General features: G+C 39.8%; 3 protein-coding genes across 3 annotated transcripts in view; 2 read left to right on the top strand and 1 right to left on the bottom strand.

The window, feature by feature from the left end:
• kiaa0753 (KIAA0753 ortholog) overlaps nt 1–11,088 on the bottom strand; it is a 37,307-nt gene extending 26,219 nt beyond the window's left edge. Inside the window, exons 1-9 of the mRNA XM_084063931.1 lie at nt 10,662–11,088; nt 9,869–10,168; nt 9,529–9,757; nt 5,159–5,268; nt 5,005–5,067; nt 4,683–4,904; nt 4,257–4,446; nt 2,437–2,609; nt 1,858–1,982 (exon numbers count right to left, since the gene is read on the bottom strand). Of these exons, the coding sequence (XP_083920057.1) occupies nt 1,858–1,982; nt 2,437–2,609; nt 4,257–4,446; nt 4,683–4,904; nt 5,005–5,067; nt 5,159–5,268; nt 9,529–9,757; nt 9,869–10,168; nt 10,662–10,739 (1,490 nt within the window). The 5' untranslated portion in view covers nt 10,740–11,088. The remainder of the gene's footprint in view (nt 1–1,857; nt 1,983–2,436; nt 2,610–4,256; nt 4,447–4,682; nt 4,905–5,004; nt 5,068–5,158; nt 5,269–9,528; nt 9,758–9,868; nt 10,169–10,661) is intronic.
• A 1,139-nt stretch (nt 11,089–12,227) lies between these two features.
• txndc17 (thioredoxin domain containing 17) lies at nt 12,228–15,791 on the top strand. The gene is made up of 4 exons (XM_084064187.1): nt 12,228–12,509; nt 13,494–13,575; nt 14,017–14,092; nt 15,178–15,791. The coding sequence occupies exons 1-4, from the start codon at nt 12,365–12,367 to the stop codon at nt 15,244–15,246; spliced, it is 372 nt and encodes a 123-aa protein (XP_083920313.1). The 5' UTR covers nt 12,228–12,364; the 3' UTR covers nt 15,247–15,791.
• Nucleotides 15,792–16,811: 1,020 nt separating this feature from the next.
• nxn (nucleoredoxin) overlaps nt 16,812–24,191 on the top strand; it is a 68,524-nt gene continuing 61,144 nt past the window's right edge. The window contains exon 1 of the mRNA XM_084064471.1: nt 16,812–17,302. Coding sequence (XP_083920597.1) covers nt 16,994–17,302 — 309 coding nt within the window. The 5' untranslated portion in view covers nt 16,812–16,993. The remainder of the gene's footprint in view (nt 17,303–24,191) is intronic.

The raw sequence follows: 24,191 nt of genomic DNA on the forward strand, positions 1-24,191 counted from the left end.
ATCAAGCCTTCCTCAGTTAGTCAGTTTGCAGCGAAACACACTCAGGTTAACTTTTCTATATTCGCACAAATAATAAATCCTGCCACTGCGGGATAAATCACTCGCCCGGGCAGCCCTACCCTGTAACCAGTGGTGGAAAGTAACTAAGTACATGTACTCAAGTAGTGTACTTAAGTACAAGTACTTTTTCCATCACTGCCTGTAACTAAAGGGACTTGTAACGTGTGTTGGGTCACGAGGGAACTCACATTTCAAATCGCATTGATTGACTGGTGATATAACCATAAGCTGAGACAAGTCTTAATATCCAGACTTAACAGCAAAAGTTAAGAATCAAGTGCTGGATCTTGTGAGACCGGGGGGACGCGCGTTCCTGCGTCATCAAGCTCGCAAATTCACAGCGAGCGAATGCACAGCGAGGATTTGCAGAAACTAAGCTTTAGTTTCAGTTTCGTTTTTTATATAAAATATATATATATACAGCTATCATCAAACGTACAGTAGCTGATAAACAGACAACTAGGAAAGCAATGCTCTCCTCCGCTCCATTCAGTAGCCTACATACCGGGTTTTGTAACCTAGACTTGTAGGAAATAAGCGCAACAAGAGCCTTCATCATCATCATCATCAATCATCAATCATTAATAGAATGGCCCAAATTGATTAACATTCCGCACACGCTTTTATTGCGCTTTACATTTAATTTGGCTATTTGAGTTTAATTCTCGAGGAGGCAGACCATTAGGATACATTTATTTTGCTAAATGAAATGACAAATATCGTGCCAAAACACTGCCTAATAAAAACAATTGAGTACTTTGTCTTTTTCCACCACTGCTCGTCTGTGATTAGTCTGTTGGGGCGGGGGGAGTAGATAGCCGATCTACAAGCACACAATGATTGTGATCGGCTATTTTCAGAGTATTTCAGTATGCTCGTCTGTGATTAATCTGTGTTACGATGATTTGAACCGACAGCAGGCGTGTCTAGTAGCCATAGAAGCGTGCCTAGTAGCCATAGTAGCCATAGCTTGGGAGGACGAGACCGCCGTTCAGAGTATGGGAAAGTATCCCCATTGGCTTAAAGGACAGCCAATGATCGAAAACATGTCGAGAATATGTCGAGAATGACTAGTGGTCAGTCTCTTCTAAGACCAGAGTGCTTTGTAAGCTGGTAAAAAAAAATCACAGCCTATGTAATGAGCTGAAAAGGTGGGCTTGAATGATTTTCTGCCAAGGAGTGGTTGTGGTGCAAAACAAATGCTTGCAATGGATTCAGAATCATGAAAAAAAACTAGTTTGACCCCTCACATGCTACTTACAGCCGAATTAAAAATATGTATTTGTTCCCGCATAAGTTTAAGGGTACCCCAACTTTCAGCAGCCGTCACAGATTCCCCTAGGGAAATTGAATTTCAATCTTTGTGAGATGTGTTACTAGACACCTTTACAAACACATTGGTGAAGAAATGTATTTTCATTTTTCTGATAATATTCCCTGACTACTGTGTCTCAATCTTCTTGAACTGCTAATCCATGGTTTCTGATTAGGATATACCAGTTATGTTTTTACCTGTCTGTTTTTGTGGGAACCAAATCCGCCATACAGGGATGACACAGAGAGAGAGAGATTTTTCTCAAAAACTGTACTTGTACTCCATTTGTGTGCTCGTAAACTTCAGAAACATCATCAGTATGAGGCTTGTGTGAACTTGGGGCAGCCACATTTCCCAGAATGCATTTGGCATCAACCAGTGGCAATGGCGGGGGAGAAAACATTTTCAAAATACTATTGTTCAACTTCAAATCTGTGGTCGATCGAGAGGCAAAGAGTGACTACGACATAGAGATGACTCACCGTTGAGGGCGAGGAGGAGAATGAGGAGATGTAGGGATCCACGGTACAGAATAGTCTTTTTGAGGGAGCTGGTTCACTCTGAGCCGGGAGGAGACTGTCGGCTGTTGGAACCCTGCATCTTGCATCTGCAATGTGTGTACATATAAACAAAATGTATAAATAAAATATTGTGGCTGTCGGGTGGAAACTTTGTATGTCAAAAAACATATTTTTCAGGAAAATTAAAGAACCTGTGTTCTAATAGATGAAATGTAGCTATTATTTAGTCACAAGCGCTTGTAAATACTTGTCATTGGTTAAAAATCTATAAAACCTACCGACAGTCTTTTATCTTCAACATTTATCGAAAATAGCGAAAATAGCACAACTACAAGCTCACAACGTGCCGTGATGCGACACGTTGTGAGCTTATAAATCGTCTATTTTGGTACTATTGCATGTCACTCTTGTGCGACAAAGTAGGGCATTCAATTTAAGGAAAAACAAAAAACCTCGAAATATGGAGATACAAGGTTTCTGCCTGGACCTGCCTGTACACTCTTTTATGCTGGGGTTCAAGTGGTTAAAGATAATACCAACCAGGTTCCTTTCAGGGTTTAAAGGTCCTCCTTTTGTGGAGGGGTTATTTGGCTCAGCCTCTTCTCTCAGCTCCCCCTGCTGGACTAGGCACTGCAGCGCAGCCCTCAGCACCTGGCCACGATCCGACGGTCGGTGAGAAGCTCCAGGGTTCTGTGAGGCCATTCTCCTACCGGCTGACAAAACGTTTAATGATTTAGTTGCTTAGTCGACTGATTTAACATAGTCATAACAGACACTATTGAATAGCTGCTGTAGTAGGGTTTTGTCATTGTCACACAAACAATTGCCATTAAAGGACAACTTTGTTTTTTTACAACCAAGGTTTATATTTTAGCTTGTAATTAAAGTAAATAAAAGATGAGTGTTATTTTTTTTTTCATTTACTGCTTTCTATAGTTTTAGCAATTTTTGCGATCTTTTTTTACAGTGGGCTGGGGCATTCTGTCCGGTGGCAAAATATGTATTTTTTACACAATAAAAAAGGTACGGTGGTCTTTGATGGCCAGATGTGAGTTATTGGGGGCTAGAAGAGCTACTGTAAATAATAATAAAATAAATCGCCAGGTTATTGTGTAAAAAAAGACATATTTAGCCACCGGACAGAATGCCCCCGCCCACTGTAAAAAAGATCGCGAAAATTGCTAAAACTATAGAAAGCAGTAAATTAAAAACTCATCTTTTATTTACTTTAATTACAATCTAAAACATAAACCTTGGTTGTAAAAAAACAAAGTTGTCCTTTAACGATTTAATTGTGTTTTTGGCACTGGGGACGCCCCACTCTGACAAGCACTTGGAATGTAGGAGTTGAGGCATTACATTTTGTTGACTCGGCTCCACAGATAAAAATTGTGAAAATGGCAGATCTACAAGCTTGTGAGCTTGTAGATCGGCTATTTTCAAAATGTTTGCCAATTTCTTATGTTATTTGACAATTTGCCCAATGTCTGACCAGTCTGTGTTTGTTTCGTTGATTACTTTGTGCAGTAATGGTCTTTTTCTTTTCTTGTGTTAAAAAGGTATTAAAAGTCCTTAAATTGTCACACATCATCTAGCCCCCCCCCCCAAAAAAAGATCATGTGGGGACCCCCCTGGGGGTCCCGACCCACAGGTTGCGAACCACTGCTGTACAACACCTGGTGTTCTCTAACTAGACAAATGGACTGGAAAACAATTCCAACAACATGCTAGACCCCTACTGGCTCTCCTTAGATAAGTTGTGTGAGGGCATTAGTTGTCAGGGTGATTTAGATTGTTGGGACAGCTCATGGCGTGTGGTGCTTACGGTCTCCTCCCAAAGGCTGTCTCTCTACCCAGGAGAGGACAGCAGGAGGCAAACGATGATAAAATAACCTGCTGGGAGCCGGGGCACTGCATTCAAAGCCCTGGTCCAAATTCTCCTCTCACTGTGACAAGGCAGCTGATGGCTACCTTATAAATGTTTTGCAAGGTGAGCAATTTAGGTGCAGCAGGAGGTCAAAACGTAATCACTCAAAAGACCACAGCTGTTGTCCTCCACGAAGGGAAAGACAAGCAGCAGTCACTCTGAAGAATGGTATTTTCAGATGCTTTAGTAACAAGAAGTGCACTACTATTAACAGGGTATTTTTACAGGGAAATATTTGCGCATTTATTATAATATATATAATAATATTATGTTGATACACATGTCATGAGGTGTGAAATTGGATTACAATTATTGACATTAAGAGTACATGGAAATATATAAACATTAATAATTGCAGAAAATGACCCTAAAACAGGGCTGTAATGAGATGTTTTTAACCATGGTGACTAATTAAGCCAAATTAATCTCTCACCTCTCTTTTTGAGGCCTGCAGGTTTACGGGGTCTACCAAGACACCGGGTGGTGGGGCCGGGGCCCTTGGGTGCATGCGGAGCATGTGAAACGCAACGATGGGGAGACTTCCTGCATGCAGGAGAGGTGCTGCGTGCACGGGCTTGCTTCAGCTGAGGTCGCTCCTTCTTACTGAGGGCAGAATCTAGAGTCTTGAAGAAGAAAAAGAAGATGGACGAAGAAGAAGAGCAGAGAATTAAATACCTGGCCTAATTACTACATGTATACAGAACTAAGAATCCTAAAATATAATTATCAATTATACAGCCAAATGATTCATTACCATTTGCATATTTCCTCTAAGTTACATTGGATAATAAACACAGGCTTACAGTTAATATAGAGTTAATATAAGTTATGGTGTGGACTAGAGGCTGAAGCTCCTGACCTCCAGCTTCTGCAGGATGTCCAGGGCACTCTCAGGTACAGCTGAACCCTGGTCCACTTCCACCTTAGCCGAGCACAGACACAGCTGGCGAATCAACTGGCCCAGGTCTTTGTAATGAGCAGGCACTTTTCCATCAGATGATTCTGGGAACTGATTAACGAAGACCTGTATTGCCCTCACTGCTCCTCTGTGGGCAGCTGCAAGTCTGCCCATTGCCAGGGACTGTTCAGAAGAGCAGACGATAATTATTATTATTCTTTAATTAACTACATACATATTAAAGCAAGCACTTTTGGTGGCGATAACATTGGCGACAACATACCTTTTTGGTGTCTCCTATTTTTTGTGAGCGTAATTTGTCTAAATCTTCTTGGATTTCTTTTACCTAGGCAACAGCAGCATAGTTTAATATACTAGTTGCAGTATAGTGAAAAATAAAAACCACGTTTAAAACCACGGCACAGATTTTATGATACCTGTTGCTGGAGAACATAGAGGATGCGTGCTGAGCGGGCTGCCTGTTCCTGTTGACGGATCTTCTTCCTTTGTAGCTCATCAGGTTCCAAAGCCTCCTCCATTATCAACCCTGTCATTCAAATCATGTGATTCATTATGCTATAAGAAACTGTAGATTACCACTAAAAAAGTGTGACATGAAAATGTACACATTCTTTATCGATAGCTGTGTGTCAGTGCTCCTCTAATAAATGTTGTAAAATGTATTACTAGCTTGGTTTAAACTAATCCATTTGCAGAAAGACCATGTATAGTATGTCATACCATGACCAGCACCCTGGATAGTTGGCTGAAAGGCTACTTGTCCAATAGAAATATAATGCAAAATGTTTTCTTCAATGGTAGTTTGTATGACAATGACTAGGCTTGAGTTTGGTGTACTACAGGAAGTTGCCAGGGTCCATTGAAGTTTTCAATACTTATTAATGATTTGACTAGGGCCGTCCTTGTGTAGCGGGTAGAGCATACGCCTTCCATGCGGAAGGTTCGAACCCTGCCTGGGGTCGACGTCAGCAAGCGCATGCGGTCGCAATGGGTTCCTAACGCCAAATAAGATCTGAGCCAAGTGTCCTGCAGGAGGTGCGTCTGCAGCCTGTCCTGAACGTGAGTCTCCAGATGTAAAGAAACAAGACTAATTTGACTCTTGTATTAGCTTGTATAAGCTAAATAATATCCTTGAAAGTGACAGAACTATGTGATTGGGTAACCAATCACAAGTTAGTTCTAAATGTGTCAAAGAGTATTATTACTTCCGTTTCAATCATGCCTTAAGAAAAACATTGCCTGTGCCTTATAATCAAGGGCAATGCTTCAGATCAGGAAACAAAGCTTAGTACTGTAGGTAAGTATTACCCTTGATGAGTGAATGTCTTGGGTGAGTCACGTACTGTACTGCCAAAATGGCAATTGCGGGTTCAATTATCAATCCTTTCTAATGTCTTAATTTTGTCCCAACTGGGCTATTCAACTCAAAGGAGGTGAAAGAGAGACTGGTTTGCAGTCTTTTTTTATATATACATATTTTTATCAGGGAAAAATTACATGAAGATACAGTAGGTACAGAAGCAGAAAAAACTTTGTTATGCTTCCCCACCCCCCTTTATCTCTGTATATACATGAAAATAAAAGAAAAAACGGGAAAGAAACAACAGCAACAAAATAAGCAAAGAGAGCAAAGTAATTAGCAGTATCCGACCATGTGTGTTATTTTGGTGTATTAGACATTATAGTTATTGCATGGTATAAGGATTTAAATAAACATTGTTATGAAAATCATCGAAGCAAAACTGAACAAAACAGAATGAATAAGGTTTAATTAGGTTTAATTAAAAGGAAAAAGAAAAAAGAAAAAAGGAAGGGAGAATGAAGACGACGGTGTAAGGGGGGGGGGGGTCAGTAGGGGGCTGAGTTTGTAAGGAACTGAAATAATTAATAAAAGGAATACATTTATGTAGAAATGTTGCAGGGCTGCCCTTAACAGAAAATCACATCTTTTCTAATTTAAGAAAAGACTGAAGCCACTTAGCCACTTTAGAAAATGGATGAAGCCGTGGAAGATTTCTATAGCAGTAAAATACGGCATCTTGCCAGGAGAGATGTAAAGGCTAATATGTCTAATTGTGTATAATTGGCCTGGGAGGGAGAACTTGAGAGACCCCAAATATTGCTATGAGAGGGCTTATCTGTATATCAAATCCTAGAACCGTTGACAGGATGGCAAAATAGTCACCCCAGAATGTATTAAGTTTGGGAGAAAGACTGGCTTGCAGTCTTAACCTTTTTTCAGAAATTATGTGTATTCTTGAACAGCCAACACTGATCTTTTCATGGTTAACTTAACTGTTAACTTAACTTTACTGTACGTGTTGCGAGTGACCACAGAACAAACCTGTTGTTTGTTGACTAGTAGGGTTCATAACAGTCACTCTGACCTCTTACTTGTAAACACACTGGATAAGAGTGTCTGCTAAATTTGAAATGGAACTAATGGGGCGGCCATACAGCTGTGCGGTGGTTCACAAACCTTTTAGCTCAAGACCCAAAAGAGAAATGTGATGTCTCCCCAGGACAGGGGCCTGTTTCACGAAACCTAGATAGGGGATTAAGCCGGGATTGATCAGCTATCATGGACGAATTTATCTTGGTTTAGCCAAGAATCGGTTTCATGAAAGCTGAGTTATTTCCCCAGATTAATTTAGCCAGTAAACCTGGATATAATAATAATAATAACTTGGATTTATATAGCGCCTTTCAGAAACCCAAGGACGCTTTACAGTACACACAATAAACACATTAATTGCCAAAAGCTTGAGTAAATTGAGGATATGTTTATCCATGACTCGGTTTCATGAGCAATGCCACATTAGTTAGTTACCATGGAAATGTAGCTGTGAAGTTAGCCTGGTCCAGACCAGGCTAACAACCAACTACTACTAATACTAATACTGTTGCCTTTACTGTTCATTAAGCAGTCAATCTGATCACAAACCAATGAGTTTTTCCACACTTATTCAATTCTTATGTGCTTATGTTGCCTTACTGTTTTATTGGTCTGCATTAAAACATCATATACAGTAGGTACACATTTCCATTAAAGGACTACTTGAGCCCTATATACTTCATTGTCTCCACCAGGCCGAAAATACGTTTTGCACCTCGTCCGTCCGTCCAGCCCAATATACTTCCTTGTCTCCGCCAGGGCGATAGGCATGGCCGAGATCTATTCTCTCTTTAGTCAAGTGATGAAGACGGATTCGTCCGATCCGTCCGATTTTTCACATTCCAGCCTAATTGGCAAATTCCGAACATTGCTAGCCCACACTAACCTACCTGACCTGGCGGAGACCTGTGCTCCGAGGAGCGCTTTTTCTAGTTATACATCAAATAACGGAAATATATAGGCTGCACAACCTCATCATGACAGCATGTGAGCTTAATATAGATCAGCTATTTTCATTATAAAAAAATATTTTGAATGAAAAAAAAAATGCAATTAAATGTGACCATTATAATTTTTGAAGTCGGACTATGATAGACCATATTTTATCATTTATGGGCGATCTATTTAGCTAGGCGTACGCCTTTTTGTGGAATATATCACTGCATGCCACAATCACTGGAGAATACGCACAGGAATATCTATCAATGAGTCATTATACCAGTGAGATTAGTGGATTAGTTTCTGTCAGATTATTTCCTGGACTATGGATTCTTTATTGATCTATCCTGAGGAGTTATTTGATTACTTTTGTTCGTTTGAATTGATTTATGAACATGTGGAGACGCAAATGGATGCATCCATGTCCACAATATTGAGCGTCGCGGAGATGTCACTTTAATTTAATTACTGTGCACGTCGGAGTGATCTATTCAAATAGATTTATACAAAACTAGTCTTGATGTTTAGAGCTTGATCGTTTGTCCCTTTATTTTTCAAATCATGAAATTCAATACAATTTAGGAAACATAATGGTTTTCTAAATTGTTATGTTTCCTACATAAAGGGGACCGGACTGCTGATTGGCTGAAGGGGTTGTCAGTCAACTGTACTAATCCAGCCCAGCTCCCAAATTGTCCATACAGGCTTGTAGACCAGACTACTTCCTGAAATCAAAAGCAAATGAGATTTCCAGAGGGAGGGGGGTTTACCAGGCTATCCACAGCCCTCCTCGGAGACCAATTATATGAAGAGAGTTGAAAATGGGTGACGTGGTCCTTTAACCCCAACAGCTCCCCTTTGAGCTTTCATCATGACCTAAGCCAGTGGTTCTCAACCTGTGGGTCTGATTTTGCAGGGGTCCCCAGTTGACAGTGAAGTGACAATTTAAGGACTTTTAAGACATTTTTAATACCTTAAAAAAACTATACAAACTATACTATAAAAACTGGTCAAACATGTCAAATAATATAAGAAATAGGCAACAATTAGCCGATCTACAAGATTGTAGATCTGCTATATTCACAATATTTATCTGTGGAACTGTGTCAAACTAAATGTAACGCCTCAACTCCTACATTCCAAGTGCTTGTCAGGGTGGGGGGTCCCCAGCTCAAATATGATTCAGTTTTTTATGTTGTACAGGGGAATGGTGTGTTGATTGTCCAATATCTGACTTTGTGGCTGTGCTTGTACTGCTGTGTTTCTGCTGTGTTTTTATCTGCACACCCAAGGAAGAATAGATATTACAATGGTAACAGCATATATACACACGCACGCATACAAACACACACACACACACACACACACACACACACACACACACACACACACACACACACACACACACACACACACACACACACACACACAAAAGTTGCTTATGTGTATTACCTGTGTTAGTCAGTTGCTCTATTTTTTGGATGTAGACTCCCAGTTGATTCTGAAGCTTACGGATTTCCTTGCTAAGTTGAGGCTCCTGACCTTTGGTCAATGCCCCCGGACCAGGGTCTCGGGTTGGGGGCGTCTGGGGAGTGTTCAACGATCTGCTGGCTCCACTTTGGCTCCCCTTGGCCTTTGAGCTGTGGGCCTTGGACTTCACATTGATAGGTGGTACTGCTGCCTAGAAAAAAGACAAAGTGGTTACAGTCAAAGCCAAATGAGTCATGCCAAGTGAGAAGAAAACACAAACTATTAACTCTTCATTTAAATAGGATCGTAGAAGCCCAGTTACCTGCTGAGGGTCCACATTACTTGTGTTATGCAGCGAATCATCCTGATGAGATTTTACAAGGTAGTTGATGTGAAGCTCTTCGCGGTGTCTTCGCCTCAGATCTCGCTTAGCTAACCTGACTGCAGCCAGAAGACGCTCCTCTGAAAGAGCCGAAAAACTGATGGAGCTCCTGGTGCTGTTGTCCACGTTCTCTTGATTCTCTGACCGTGGTAAGAGTTTCTCGATCACAATGGGAGCTGGCGGGCCAACATAAGTGGCTCGACCGTAGGCACTGGCGGGCATGGTTTCATTAAACAACAACTGTGGATTGACAGATGTCTTGTGAGAGGTATGAGAGGTCATTGTGATCAGTCTTGATTTTGTTTTTTCAAACCCCCCCCCCGCCCCACAACACATTTATGATACTTGATAGCACCTTAACCTAGGCCTGTCACAATTATTACAGAGTTGTCTAATCGCTATTATGTGAGGTAATTATTTTTAAATTTGCATAATTCGATGAATTGAGTAAAAAGGACCCCAATGGAAACAAGCCATAGGCTTTCTTGGGTTTAGAATCCTCTTAGCAGACCTTACCAGAACTGTACTTTCCGTTACAAATTGAAACACCGGTGCTTTTTTTGGCAAACTGATAGTTAAGTATTCAATCAATCGTCATAATCGTTTCTATGTTGGAATAATTTTTGTGACAATTAATCATTAACTTCAATTTGTAATCGTGACAACCCCACCTTAACCTTGATTCCCAAAGGAATATTACTTATCTGGGAAACTATTACACTTCTTTGTTTACCTTGGTTTGACATAATCCAGTCTCTTGCTCTCCTAAGTTCCTTGTGGGTTCCCTCTTGGGGAATTGTGTCGTTTTCATGGCAAAGACAAACAAAACACCTGCTATTGTATTAACTTATTAATCAGTTAATTATTTACGCGATCATTTTGTTTGAGGTCATCTCAAAGTACAAATGTCACCTTTACTAACACCAGCTTTAGGCTACCTTTACTTAACGTTAAGTTAGCATTAGCTGAGACGGTAGCACTGGCAGCAGCACACCGTTGACACTAGTGTCCACTTCACCGGCCACGTTATGTATTAAACTTTAATTTATACCTTCTTTCTGGTTGAAGGCCATGTATAATCAAAATAAGTAACTTTGTTGCCAAGCTAATGAAGTACTAATAATCAACAGTGTTTAAAACACCGCCATGACAACAGAGCACCGCCCTCACACAGCAACAGGAACTACATTTGTACAACCACGGATCGGCGTTGCCAGATTTTGCGAGAGAAATAAGCAACCAGGTAGAGAAGAAGCGACTAGGCCGAGCAGTTTAAACGCGTCACTTTCTGCTATTTTCAAAAGAATCTAGAAAAGAACTTGTGTATGTGTCCCTGGCACAAAATATTCTCGGTCCGCAGACAAAAACATATTAATTTGGGGGTCCTTGACATGAAAATGCTTAAGAACCATTGGTTTAAACATTATTGTCGCTTATAATAAGCGGATATGGCAACACTGGGCACTAACAGGAAGTAGTTTTGTTCGATTCTACGGATCGTCAAAGAAGTCAAACATCACTAATAATATCCCGATCGCTATCTATATAAGAATAACAGCAATATTTACATAGTGACTTGGTACATTTAATTAATTAAATTAAACGTGTTTTAGTATATAGTTTAGTATAGTTTTTTTGTTTTTTACATAGTGAGTTAGTTTTTTTGAAAGTGAGCGCGACTACTTCATATAATTATTGAAATTACATTGTATGCATGATCTCTTAGCCCTGAAACATGATGAACATGAAGAACTTCAACCTGGTGTTTTCACTTTCTTAATTTACTGCCCGTACGTATACATAAACGTTTAGATTTCAAATATAAAGTGCTTACCCTATGACCACGGATGTTACAATTATGTACGGGCCCACATACGTACCCGTATCTTCTGTATTGTTCAATAAAAAGGGTCAGGGTACTAAAGTGGCCATTTCTCCGTTTTTTCGACATATGCTTTCAACTACGCGACCCTATTGGTTGGGAGGTGTATTGCACTGTGATGAATTATAACTCTATGAGAAAATGGCCACCAATCGGATTAAAATGATTTTTATTGAACAATACGGAACATACGGGTACTTTAGTGAACCCGAACAGAATTTTAACATCCGTGGCCATAGGGTAAGTACTTTATATTTGGAATGTGAGCGTTTATTTAGATGTACAGGCTGTAAATAGAAAAAGTGCAAACACCAGGTTAAAGTTCATCCATGACTGTCATGATATGACAGTCATGTATCAGGGCGAGGTCTCTTTAAGAACCTTTTGAACAGGCAGGAAGTGTGCTGTCAACTTCACGTGAGTGAGTGTTTTTTTTTACACAGGAGTTAACAGTGCTGCTCAGACCAGTGTGTTGTTCTTCACCTGATCGGTTCATTCATTCATTGCACAGTTTCATTTGTCATCGTTGGTACATTTTCAAATCGATCTAGATAATGGCCCATTACGAAGAAGTAAAAGTTCATGGCTATGATGCATTTTGCCAAGCAACGTCTGATAGGAAAGGAAAGGATATTTTTGCATATTTCTCTGGCGATAAAGACGCACAGGGGCTGAGCTGGTGTCCAGACTGTGTTAAAGGTAAGTGTTTAATAACTGCCAACTAGCACAGTGGTTCTCAGCCTTTTCAGGCCGTGACCCCCTAAAATAATCATATTTGAACTGGGGACCCCCCAAATTGAAGGAGTTGAGGCATGACATTTTTGTTTGATAAATGTTGTGAAAATAGCAGATCTACAAGCTCGCAACGCATTGCAATGCGCGAGTCATTGAATGCTAGGCGTTGTGAGCTTGATCGGCTATTTTCATATTTTTTTTGCCTCTTTCTTATATTATTTGACAATTTTGCCAATGTTTGACCAGTTTTTACAGTATAATTGATTACTTTAGATGCAGTAATGGCCTTTTTCTTTTCTTTCTTTTTGAGGTATTAAAAAGGTCTAACAGTCCTTAAACTGTCACTTCACTGTCATCTGGGGACCCCCCTGGGGGTCCTGACCCACAGGTTTAGAAGCACTGAACTAGCAGGCCACCTCGTTTAGGAGCAAACGTTGTGGCAACATTTACACTCAAAAGGACCACAATGGAAATAGCTCCAGCTTTTGTGTGTGTGTGTTTTATGCTTTTCACAGATAATTACAAATATACAGTGTGTTAATGCACTGGTTCCCAAACAATGGGTCGGGACCCATTTGTGGTCACTATAGTACATTTAAAAACATTTTTTTTAAATCCAAAACATCCAAAATGTTCATGAATTAAAAACAAATTCTAAATAATTTCATGAATACAAAAACATATATGTATATATGTTTAAGAAGCAGTGAAAATAGCGAATCTACAAGCTCACAACGTGGCGTGAAGCGACGAGTTGTGACCTTGTAGATCTGCTATTTTCACTAGTTTGGGTACCGGGGCTTTTGGGTCTTGAGTTAAAAAGTTTGGGAAACACTGTGTTAATGTATGCATTTTGCCAGTAAAATATAAATCAACCCATTGACTTGTAAGGTTTTACGTGCATTATAATAAATCAGTCGTTGTCTAACAACGTCCTCTATATTCCAGCCGAGCCAATTGTAAGAGGGGAGCTGTCTCACCTTCCTGAAGGATCTGTATTCATCTACTGTCAAGTTGGAGAGAGAGCTTTGTAAGTCTGAGGATAGTTTTGTTTTGGGTTTTGGATCACATTTCATAGCAAAACCTTTACCTCAACTGTGGGGAAATTACATTTTTCAACACTTATTGCATTTTATATTACATTTCACTGACTGACATGAGTTTATCAGTAAATTCCTAGATTTTGAACATGTAACCAATAGTAAGGAGTGCAGGGGTAAAGCATTTTGTCCAAATCCATGTGATCAATGATAATGAGTCCTCACTGCTGCTATAATTATTACATATCCTTTTATGATCTTCGTATACCATCTAACTAACTCTTTAACTCCCTGCTTTATTGTTTACATCACTAGGCCTATTACAACTTTTGTATTTCACTTGAACGCAAATCCTGTTGTACCCTTGTACCCTTCCTTGTTTAATATATACAGTGTATTTATTTTTGTATTGATTTATTGATTTATTTCAGTTGGAAGGATCCAAATAATGCTTTCAAGAAGACATTGAAGCTTAGTGGAGTTCCTACTCTGCTGCGATATGGCACAGTAAGACAAGCCTCATGCTTCTTTACTCCATTTTATAATTTCTTTGACTTTTACACTGTATTTTAATATATAAATGATATGTTTTATGGAAAAATGCATCAGAAATATGGAATACAAGAACGCTCGCCCCAAAACAAGCTAGCCCCGGGGCAAATCCGGGGAACGGTGCCACCAGGTATTCCTAAACATAACCTCAGTAAAATTATGCCTAAACCTAAACTTATTCCTAAACGTAACCTCAGTAAAACTATGCCTACACCTACACATACTCCTAGCCTTATACCTCAGTAAAACAAATACAAGAATACAAGGACCGCTGGGGGCGAGCGGTCTGCGGGGGAAAAAATGGGGGCGAGTGTGTTTTGGGGTGAGCGTTCCGGTTACCATGACCCAGAAGAGTCATGGGAACGGTATAAGTGACCAGATTGTAACTTATCCAGTTGGATTCTGGCCAGAGACCTGTTTTCCATGTAATTTCTCCTCTTTACCCTCAGCTTCCTGTCTCTCTTCTGTTCTATCTATTTTTTATTTATTTTTAACGTTTTGTTTATTCGTTTTTGTGCTTTTACATACTCATAGGTAGTACAGACATTTACTGAAGCAAGTAGACAAATAAACAGAGTATCTCCAAACAGTGTGCGTAAGATATAAACAACATCAAAACAAAACAAAAAACAAACAGACAACACTCACAAAAGAAAACAACAACAGACAACAAAACAAATACACAACGTAAAATCTCCAAAAACATGTATGTATATAGAAAACAGTCCATGGTCTATAAACGCTATGTCGAGGTAGGCACAGGTCATTGAAAGCAATTGTACATGTCAGTGAGGTGATAAGCAGGCACACATCAAGGGTTCTCTTCTGTTCTATCTAAAACGATTTATATTTGTGTATGAAATCCACGTGATTCCCATGTAAGACCTGTTGAGCATGTTTGTCAGATAAAATGTTTGCCGTTTCTCAGAAAATGTTTGGTTACAGATTGCTGCTGCATGTTGTTACAAGAATTAGGATCACAGGAGAGATGCATTTCTAATAATAAAAGCTCTATAAGTCCGTGAATCTCTTTGTTTCAGCCTCAGAAGTTAGTGGAAGAGGAATGCTTCAAAGCCGACCTGGTGAGGATGATGTTCACAGAGGACTAGAGAATCTTCATCGTATGCTATGCCAGTGGTCATAATGTACTCAAAATGTATTCACCGTTGTCTTATTACATTATACCCAATCTGGGGACCCATCTTCAAAAAAAATAAGACAAAAATCACTTTTAATGCTTTATCTGTTTTGAGAGATTACGGCATATCTGATTCAGCACTGCTCTATTATTGACTATTAGTAATCTTACATACCATTCTGTCACTTCTAATGATATTTGATGTCAACCAACAAATATTTGACGGTTATTTAAAGACATTACTGTTATCAGATTTTTACACTCATTATTTCCAACAGGACTGTAAATAAAGTGTATTACAGTCAATCTAAATGGCCCCATTGTAATTGAAGGTGATTATACAACTTATACATTTGCTTCCTACATCAATTGTCATTTCATGCAATGTAAGACCAATTCACCAGTTTAGATGGAAGAAGTCAATTCCAGAGCTTTGCACCGTTTTCCTATGTTTTGTGAAGATTGTTGTTATGCATCATTATGCTGCAAAAAAATGAAATAAAATCTTGAAGCAGATGTTGATTAACCTTTTCTTGGCGTGGCACCGGTATTTCTGTACAGTCAACACTAGGTGGCACCATAACCATGATGTAAACCTTTGGCCTGTGTAGACCATAGAGTTATAATATCGGTGTAGACACAAGACAGCACACTTATTTATTTGTCTAGCTAACGAATGAGCGCAAAACATTATCAGCAAAGGTATTCATTAAGTCGTTTATTTGATTATTATTTAAGTAAACCTCTAGTTGCAGGTGTGTGATTTGAAAACGTCTATTAGCTAGCAATGAGCATAGCAAACAAATAGCCTACAAAATGTTTGACATGCATTCGCTATGGGGTGCAGACGGCATCAAAATGTCACTATGCAATATCTGAATGTTATAACTAGGTGTCATGAAAGTGTGTGCTTTGGGAGAAGAGTGCGACCACTGTTGCAGTCGGTGGTGTAAAGTAACTAAGTACATGTACTCAAGTACTGTACTTAAGTACAATTTTTAGGTATTTTTACTTTCTTCAGTATTTACAATTTTCAATACTTCTACTTCTACCCCACTACATCTCAGAGGGAAATATTGTACTTTTACTCCACTTCAAGTAAATGAAAACTGTTGTCACTACACTTTGTAGATTTTGATTATTATTACAAAACACATACCACAATTCAGCCGTATATTTCAACGATTTGAAAATAGCAGATCTACAAACTCGGCTATTTACTAAAGATTTGTTATACATTTTGAACTTGTGAAATAGGACATTCTGCACAAATGAGTACTTTTATACCTTTGGCACTTAAAGTATATTTTGTATAATTTTGATGCCGATACTTTTGTACTTTTACTCTAGCACAGTTTTGAATACGTGTCTTCTACTAGTATATCTACATTGCAGTGTGTTAATACTGTTTACTTAAGTAAAAACATGTGAGTACTTCTTCCATCACTGTTGCTGCAGTTCACGCAGTAAAAAGGGAGCGCATTCCAACACACATCTCTCACTTGAGAGAGGCATCATCATCATCGGTGGAATATTAGGATCCGAACCAGTCGTTCACACACAGCGTCTGAACGCACGTCGCCGATTTGGAGCTTTCCTGAAGAAAGCTTGAATCGGAGGAAGAAGAAGGAGTGTAGTTGCATCTTTTAGCTTATTGGTTTTCGTTTACATCAGTCTACTGGAGAAAAGATTTGGTCAAGAAGGACTCGAGAGCCGCGATGTCGGAGTTTCTAGTGAATCTGCTCGGGGAGCGGCTCGTCAACGGGGAGAAAGCCGAGGTGGACGTGCAGGCGCTGGGCGCCAAGCTGTCGCTGGTCGGCCTCTACTTCGGGTGCAGTCAGAACGCTCCGTGCAAGCAGTTCAACGCCAGCCTGTGTGAGTTTTACAGCAAGTTCAAGAAATCCTCCGAACACAAAGACAAATTGGAGATCGTCTTCATCTCGTCCGACCAGGACCAGAAACACTGGCAGGACTTTTTACAGGAGATGCAGTGGCCGGCGTTACCTTTCAAAGACAGACACAAAAAGGTAAGTTCTGATGAAGATGACACAGTGACAAACAGGTGGATGTTTTCTTGTCCAGAACAGTGGTTCTCCACCTTTTCAGGCCGTGAGTGACCCCCAAATATGATCATATTTGAACTGGGAACCCCCCCATATAAATATTGTGAAAATAGCCGATCTACAAGCTCACAACGCCTCGCGAGCTTGTAGATAGGCTATTTTCAAATGTTTTGCCTCTTTCCCATATTATTTGACAATTTGGTCAATGTTTGACCAGTTTTTATAGTATAGTTGATTACTTTTGATGCTGTAATGGGGGGGGAAAAATCACTTCACTGTCTTCTGGGGACCCCCCCAAATCCATGTGGGGACCCCCCCGACCCACAGGTTGAGAACCACTGTTCTAGAAGACTAAAAACCTCTTAAGAATGGCATAATGGTGTATCTTATCTACATATAGGCTACTGTCTGCGACCTTAAGTGCACAGGTGTATGTTACTGTTATGTGGTTTCATTTGGGCCATGGAGCATCAAATGAGCCTCTTTCAATTATACACACATGCCTGGTTTTCATCAGCTATAAAACAATTATTTAAAATTATGTATTAATGAATTAATAGTGCCTCACCTTCTTCTATATGAGAATTTAGGCTGTTTGCAATGCAGTACATGTAGGCCTATATGTATTGTAATACAGATAATCAGATATATTCTGTGTCTGGAATCAATAACCTTGAAAAAATATATAGGGCTTATAATAAAATTGTACCTAATATATAGTATATAAATATAAAAATGTATCTCTTAAATGGCCACTATGTCTGTTCAGAATGTTTAGTATTTAGTTAAATTACTGATATTGCCCACATCATGTTTGTAACTTTGCATCTCCGTGCAAAGGAGCTCTTGTGATTTTTAATTTAAAATAGTGTAGTTTTTAAATATAAGCTTTCATTGTATCTTAAAATGTGAACTTAATTGTATCCCTGAAATATTGCATCATGTTATGTTATTCATCTGGCTGCATAGCCTAAAAAAGGCCTATTCTTTTCTATTCTATTTTGTTCAATTATATTATTTGGACTCATTTTTACTTGGTTTCAGTTTTAGATTTCCATTACACAATACATACTGTCATTATTTTGCTATTGTGTTGGGTTTACAGCTTGAGCATCTGCCATTGTCTCTAGTGTGTGTGTGTGTGTGTGTGTGTGTGTGTGTGTGTGTGTGTGTGTGTGTGTGTGTGTGTGTGTGTGTGTGTGTGTGTGTGTGTGTGTGTGTGTTGGGGGGGTCAGTTTCCATATGTAATTAATACATTTCATAAATTGCCTTTATTTTTGGGGTGAAAAGTATGAAATGTTTTATATATTGGCCTCCATTTTGTTTTTTGATACATTATTTTAGCTACTAGCTAAAGCAATATCAAAAGAAAACATGGCCTTTAGTAAAGGCAATATCTGTATATTACTTGTATATTAAGAAAAATGATAGGGATATTCATATATTAGTTATTGTGTTTAATTGTATTAATATAAAATGCAATTAACCATTACATCTGCTGGATAATGTGTGATATCTTATATAAAACAAACAAAGAAAGAACGTGTTAGGGCTCACATCTCCATGTAGGTTGTTAAATTGAGTTGTAGGCAGGAGGATGGTACAGTCAGTAGGCCTATGTGTGTATTATGTGTTGCAATTGTGTTCATGAATGAGAGGAGATGTAGGCCACTGCAGATGAGAACTGGGTTTTTACTGAGCGGGATCATGTGTGTGCCATCCTCCAATTCACAACATAGCTATTATTTGTGAACGAATGCCAATTTTTGGTGTGCGTAATGTCATCAAATATTCACACAGCTGTAGTTGCATAGGATGAAAAAGGTAATTCAGGAAATGCTCAATCTAATGCACATAATTAAGTATGTCTATGGTGTTAAAGTTGTTAAAACGATTGTAATGAAGCTGGTGTTTAGCTGGATTATGTTGATCCTTTCCTTTTGAGGATTAGGCCTATATGTTCAAATAAAAATGTGATTCTTAGAAAGTAATAAATAGAAGAAGGCATGAACTGGAGAAGTGAAATATATAATATTACATCTGGCATTTTTCCCTTTTATTGTATAATATCAACATTATTGTATATTTAATTATATTAGAATCTTCCCATGCGTCATTATATTTTACAGGACCTACCTAATGGAACTTTACCTAGCAAACCATTTAGGAATGAATTAGGCTGAATCATTGTCTTTGCAATGTGTTTCAGATTGACCGAATGATAGTTAATGTTGTACTTCATTATGCAGTCCAGACATGAGGAGTTGATGACAGAGAAAGGGGGCTGTCTTGTTCCAGAGAAGGGTGGAGCATAGCTACAACCACAGCGCCACTTTATTGTGTTCCAAACGCTTGTGAAAAAATATCTGTGGCATCATCATAGCCATTGTTCATATCCCGATGCTGACGGTTGGCTGTACTAAGCATAAGAGAAATGGAGGGACGCAGTTCTGTTACTTATTTATTTTTACAGAATGGGTTCCCAGATTGCTTTTACAGAGGTCTGCAGTTCTCCTGTTGTTTATGGGTTTTAAGACCGTCTTTAATATTCATGTCCATTAAAGTAACATTACTGATACCCTTATAATATTTCCAGAGAGATAAGAGATTATTATATTTACTATGTATACAGCACAAGGATTCATGTAGTCTAATCCCACTCCACATACAGTACATTACTACATGACATGGTTCTGGTTGTTTATCTTCTGTGTTCTATTACGCTGCTTTGCTTCTCATGTACACATGGTCAGGTTATCTTAAGATCACCAGTCATGGGCCTTTTGATAAGCTATTATATGCTCCAGGTTTAAGAACAAATATTTCTATTCACAATTAAGGTATTTGATATTTGTACGCAGAGATAGTGTAGAGCTTAAGGCTGCCATCTGGAATCAGACATACCGGTACTCTTGCTAGCCTAGCATTGATTTCTGCCCCAGCCTTCCTCCCTGTATAGGCCCACAGTGCAACCCTCCCTGCTTTCCTACTGTCTCTATAAAGGGCCACTAGGGAGACTGCACTCTCTCTCTCTTGTAAAACTATCTTTGCTATTTGTCACTATTTGAAGAAATGTAGCAGTCTCTCAAAAAAAATGGAGGACATGTAAAAATGTAGCTCTGCTGTGGGTGTGATGTTTGCAGTGATTGCAGAGCATCTTTGTGTGCCCTGGAGAGGCTTAATTGGTGAGTTATTTGACCTGTGGAGGGCTGTGTTGATGTTGTGGGTCTGCGGCGGGTAAGTGGTCAACTCGACCCGCCCCTGTCGGGCCTGGCTAGCTTCTTTTGAGCTTTAGCAAGCAAGAGTTCATCTCCTTAAGATGCTATGTTTCCTCAATCGCCTCTTTCATGACCTACCTAGAGTCCTTCCACCCTCTCCTACAGTGGCTCCCCCTGGTATTTTGACCCGCCGCCCCCCTGGTCTGCTCTGTAATGCACGACTACTACACTAAATCACACTTATCGTATTCCCAAAAAGTATTGATACTGTGATAAACTGAAAAATTTGATATTTATTTGAAAATATGTACGTATGAGGCTAATGTGTGTATATGTGTAATATGTAATCAGGCTTCAGGCTACATCGTCCTTTTTTCCTTTGTTGGGAATGTTGAACTGATAAGATGTGGAAAAGAAGCATTGGTGCTGCTATTAGCCTAAACCTCCAAATTACTGATCTCCATTTGATCTGAAGGGAATTGTCATTCGTTTTTCATTTTCATTTAGATACAGATATGTAGATAAATGGATATCTTTATTGATCCCGCCGGCACGGGGTAAGATTCAAGCGCCAGAGACACCAGAACACAAATTAGATGTTTTATTATTTACTACTGTTCTGTTAATTTCATGATAAAATACATTTAACTGTCTCATACAGTATGCATACCTGAATATGAAAACGAGTGGATAGTTATTATGTCAATTGTTGCATTATAATGTTTACAGTACAAGTCAACCTTTTTTCTGGAGGTCTTTTTCTGCTCTGTGGGTTTCTTTTGAATATAATGCAGGAATGAACAAGTCTACGGACATTGTCCATCGTTAAGTATTGGTTTATAATTATTTCATTCGTCTCTTTTATTGCTTTTCTTTGTGTTGTGTGTTGCCTTGCCTTGCCTTGCATTGTGTCTGAAGGCACTCTGTGCCAGTGGGCTTTTAGTGGGTGGACATCTGCCCGTTGTTAAGGGAGGCATGGCTGTGTGTGTGAGTAGTGTCTTGGCTTGCTGGCACTGCCTTACATGGAGTTGCACAGGCAAGAGTGGGAGAGTTTCACGTAAATCAATTAAAGCCCTGGCCAAGTCTGTGTGAAACCAGCGTCTGCCAATGGTGGAGACTCAGTCAACTCTTGACGCTGCCAGTGCTGTTCCTGCAGGACACGGAGGGGGCGGATCACAACCCAGTGAGAGAAAGGCCTCTTGTTCAGTCCCCCTTCTCCGCAGTCCTGTGCTTTTGCTTGCCCCCTGAGACAGGGCTCCTGTTCACTGGGCTCAGAGCCACAGCTGCTAGGGGTTTCAGAGAGGGGCTAAGGGTGCCTGTCATCAGGGTGTCACCGATCTGATGAAAACCACACCGCACCCTGCTCATCGTGCATCACGGCTCCACGCCGGTTGTGTGTGCCTTTCATTTCAGTACAAGTGGCGAGGATAAGGCCTGGAATATTGTATCTCTATAGGTGATAATGCCTGGTGTTTATTTTCAAGTGCTGCATTTAGTTTGGGTTAACCTGTGCAAATGGATGGTCTTCCCCTTGATATATTGAACCCTTAAGGTTTGAGAAATGATGTTGGGGAATCTGAAGTAGTGTGCAACTAAGCTACTATAATTTAATGCATTGCTTTAGACTTGACACAAGTATGTATTAAGGGTGTATTCTCTCACTAATTCTCTTTAACCAGGCCATAATCAGTTGATTATGGAATAAACAATATTGGGTGTTGTGCAATATTATCATACTGATAGTGAACCTTTTAATTTTAACATCTGTTCACACACTTTAATTATTTTCCCCAATGTCTTCTAAAAAATGTTACTTAAACCAAAATATTACCTGGAGGCAGGTTTTCTTTTTTCCTTTACAAATATTTTATATGATTTATTTTTGATTAGTCCTTTTGGTATTTGTATGGCAATTAATTCCTCACCTCACCACACATTTCTGTGTTAACACCTGCCTCCGTTGCACCCTGCTGGCTCACCTGCCAATGAGGACCCCCCATCGGAAGCATGTAGCTTCTCTGTCCTACTCCTGTTCAACATTCCCCGCTGACAGGCGCTGCTCCAGCCCGTGGAATACATGCAGCGACAAAGATCACCCCTCCCCGCCTGGCTTCTCTCCCCGAACGAGGCCAGTTGTGTTCGTATACCGGATGCACTGCGTGGATTCAAACCCCTAGACTCCATGGCGGTGCAGGTGGTGCAGCTACCCTTACGCCACCAGAGCACCCTAAATGAATATAAGAAATTACAAATACAATACCTAACAGTTGAGAAATTATGTTGAATCCTGTGCTATTAGAGAATTTGTCGCAAGCACATTTTCAGGGACCAGGTGGAGTACGATTCTTTTTTTCTTCAGCTGAGGATGAATGTTATATTATTTCCGATTCCCTAGAACTCTTGCCTAACTTGATGATGCCTTGTTTATTATTATTATAAGGTGCCATGACTTTGCCTTCTACAGACAGCTGTGGTGTGCTCTGTGGCAAAGCACATTAAACGTGTTTTATGTATGAAGAATAATTTAAGTAGCACATTGTTAAAACTAAAACCAAGGTATCTGCCCACAATTAAACATAAGTAATTAATTACATGTTAAAATATAATATGATGGCCTAATGTCAAAATAGTAATCAGAATTGTGTTCAGCACAGAAACCGTTGCTAGAAATCAGGTCTTTGCACAACGTTGTTTGATCAGAAGGATGACTTGTTCATGTGTAAAGAATACATGACACAGATTCTATCAACAGTATCTCTTTGTATACCTACAGTCTTGTAAATGTGATGTCTGATTTATACTTGGTTGCGTGACACCGGCACGCAACCAAGTATAAATCACGAACGATGGTAAGCACTCTGGCACTCTAAAGATGAACCGGGCTGGAAATACAATTGCCTTGCTGGAGGCTATACCTACTGAAACGGTGTGTTAGAATCTCCATACTTGGCTGCCGTCCTGCAGGGTAGTGTGGCTCTGTTGTCCTGATACTGGTTCTCTGCTGCTGTATGCCATGTTTGACAAGAGCTTATGTGAAGAATGTGGGCAGACACCTGCTTCACTGGAGCAGTAAGGGCCAGAGGGCAAGGAAACAGAGTGTGTAAGTGAAGGCTGTGGACTGTTGGTCACACCAAATGTTGCCTCTCACACCAAGCTTGTGTTACTGTTGCCTTTCACAGCCCATTGTGTCCTTTTTACTGAGGGTTCTGTAATATTATGAGAGGCGACAATAGAGATCTCATTTGAGGTGAAGATCGGAAGCTTAAGTTACCCAACTGAGAGTTGATGACAGAGTCGTGCTGTGTGCCTTGCATGGTCCTTTCTCCCTCTGCAACCCAATCTGTTTTTACTAGCGTTATCTGCCTGTACATGACAACAGACAATGGCTGTAAGGCTGCGACCTTGGTCTGTGGTCCATGAACCACTGAAATGATACTCTGGGATTGCCTTTTTTTCTCTGTCCCCATATTCTGTAGATGAACTATTCCATGGCTCGTTGTGGTTTTCAGACAGAACTTTTCCAAAGGAGAGTGACGTTAAAGATAACAATTGTAGCCATGACTTCGCCACAGTGTCTGCAGTAACACTCGATGAGAACAACAGATGAATCAACGGCTTGTGCGTATATTATCCCA

Source organism: Gymnoscopelus microlampas (assembly GCF_963454915.1).
Source record: "Gymnoscopelus microlampas genome assembly, chromosome: 8".
NCBI lineage: Eukaryota > Metazoa > Chordata > Actinopteri > Myctophiformes > Myctophidae > Gymnoscopelus > Gymnoscopelus microlampas.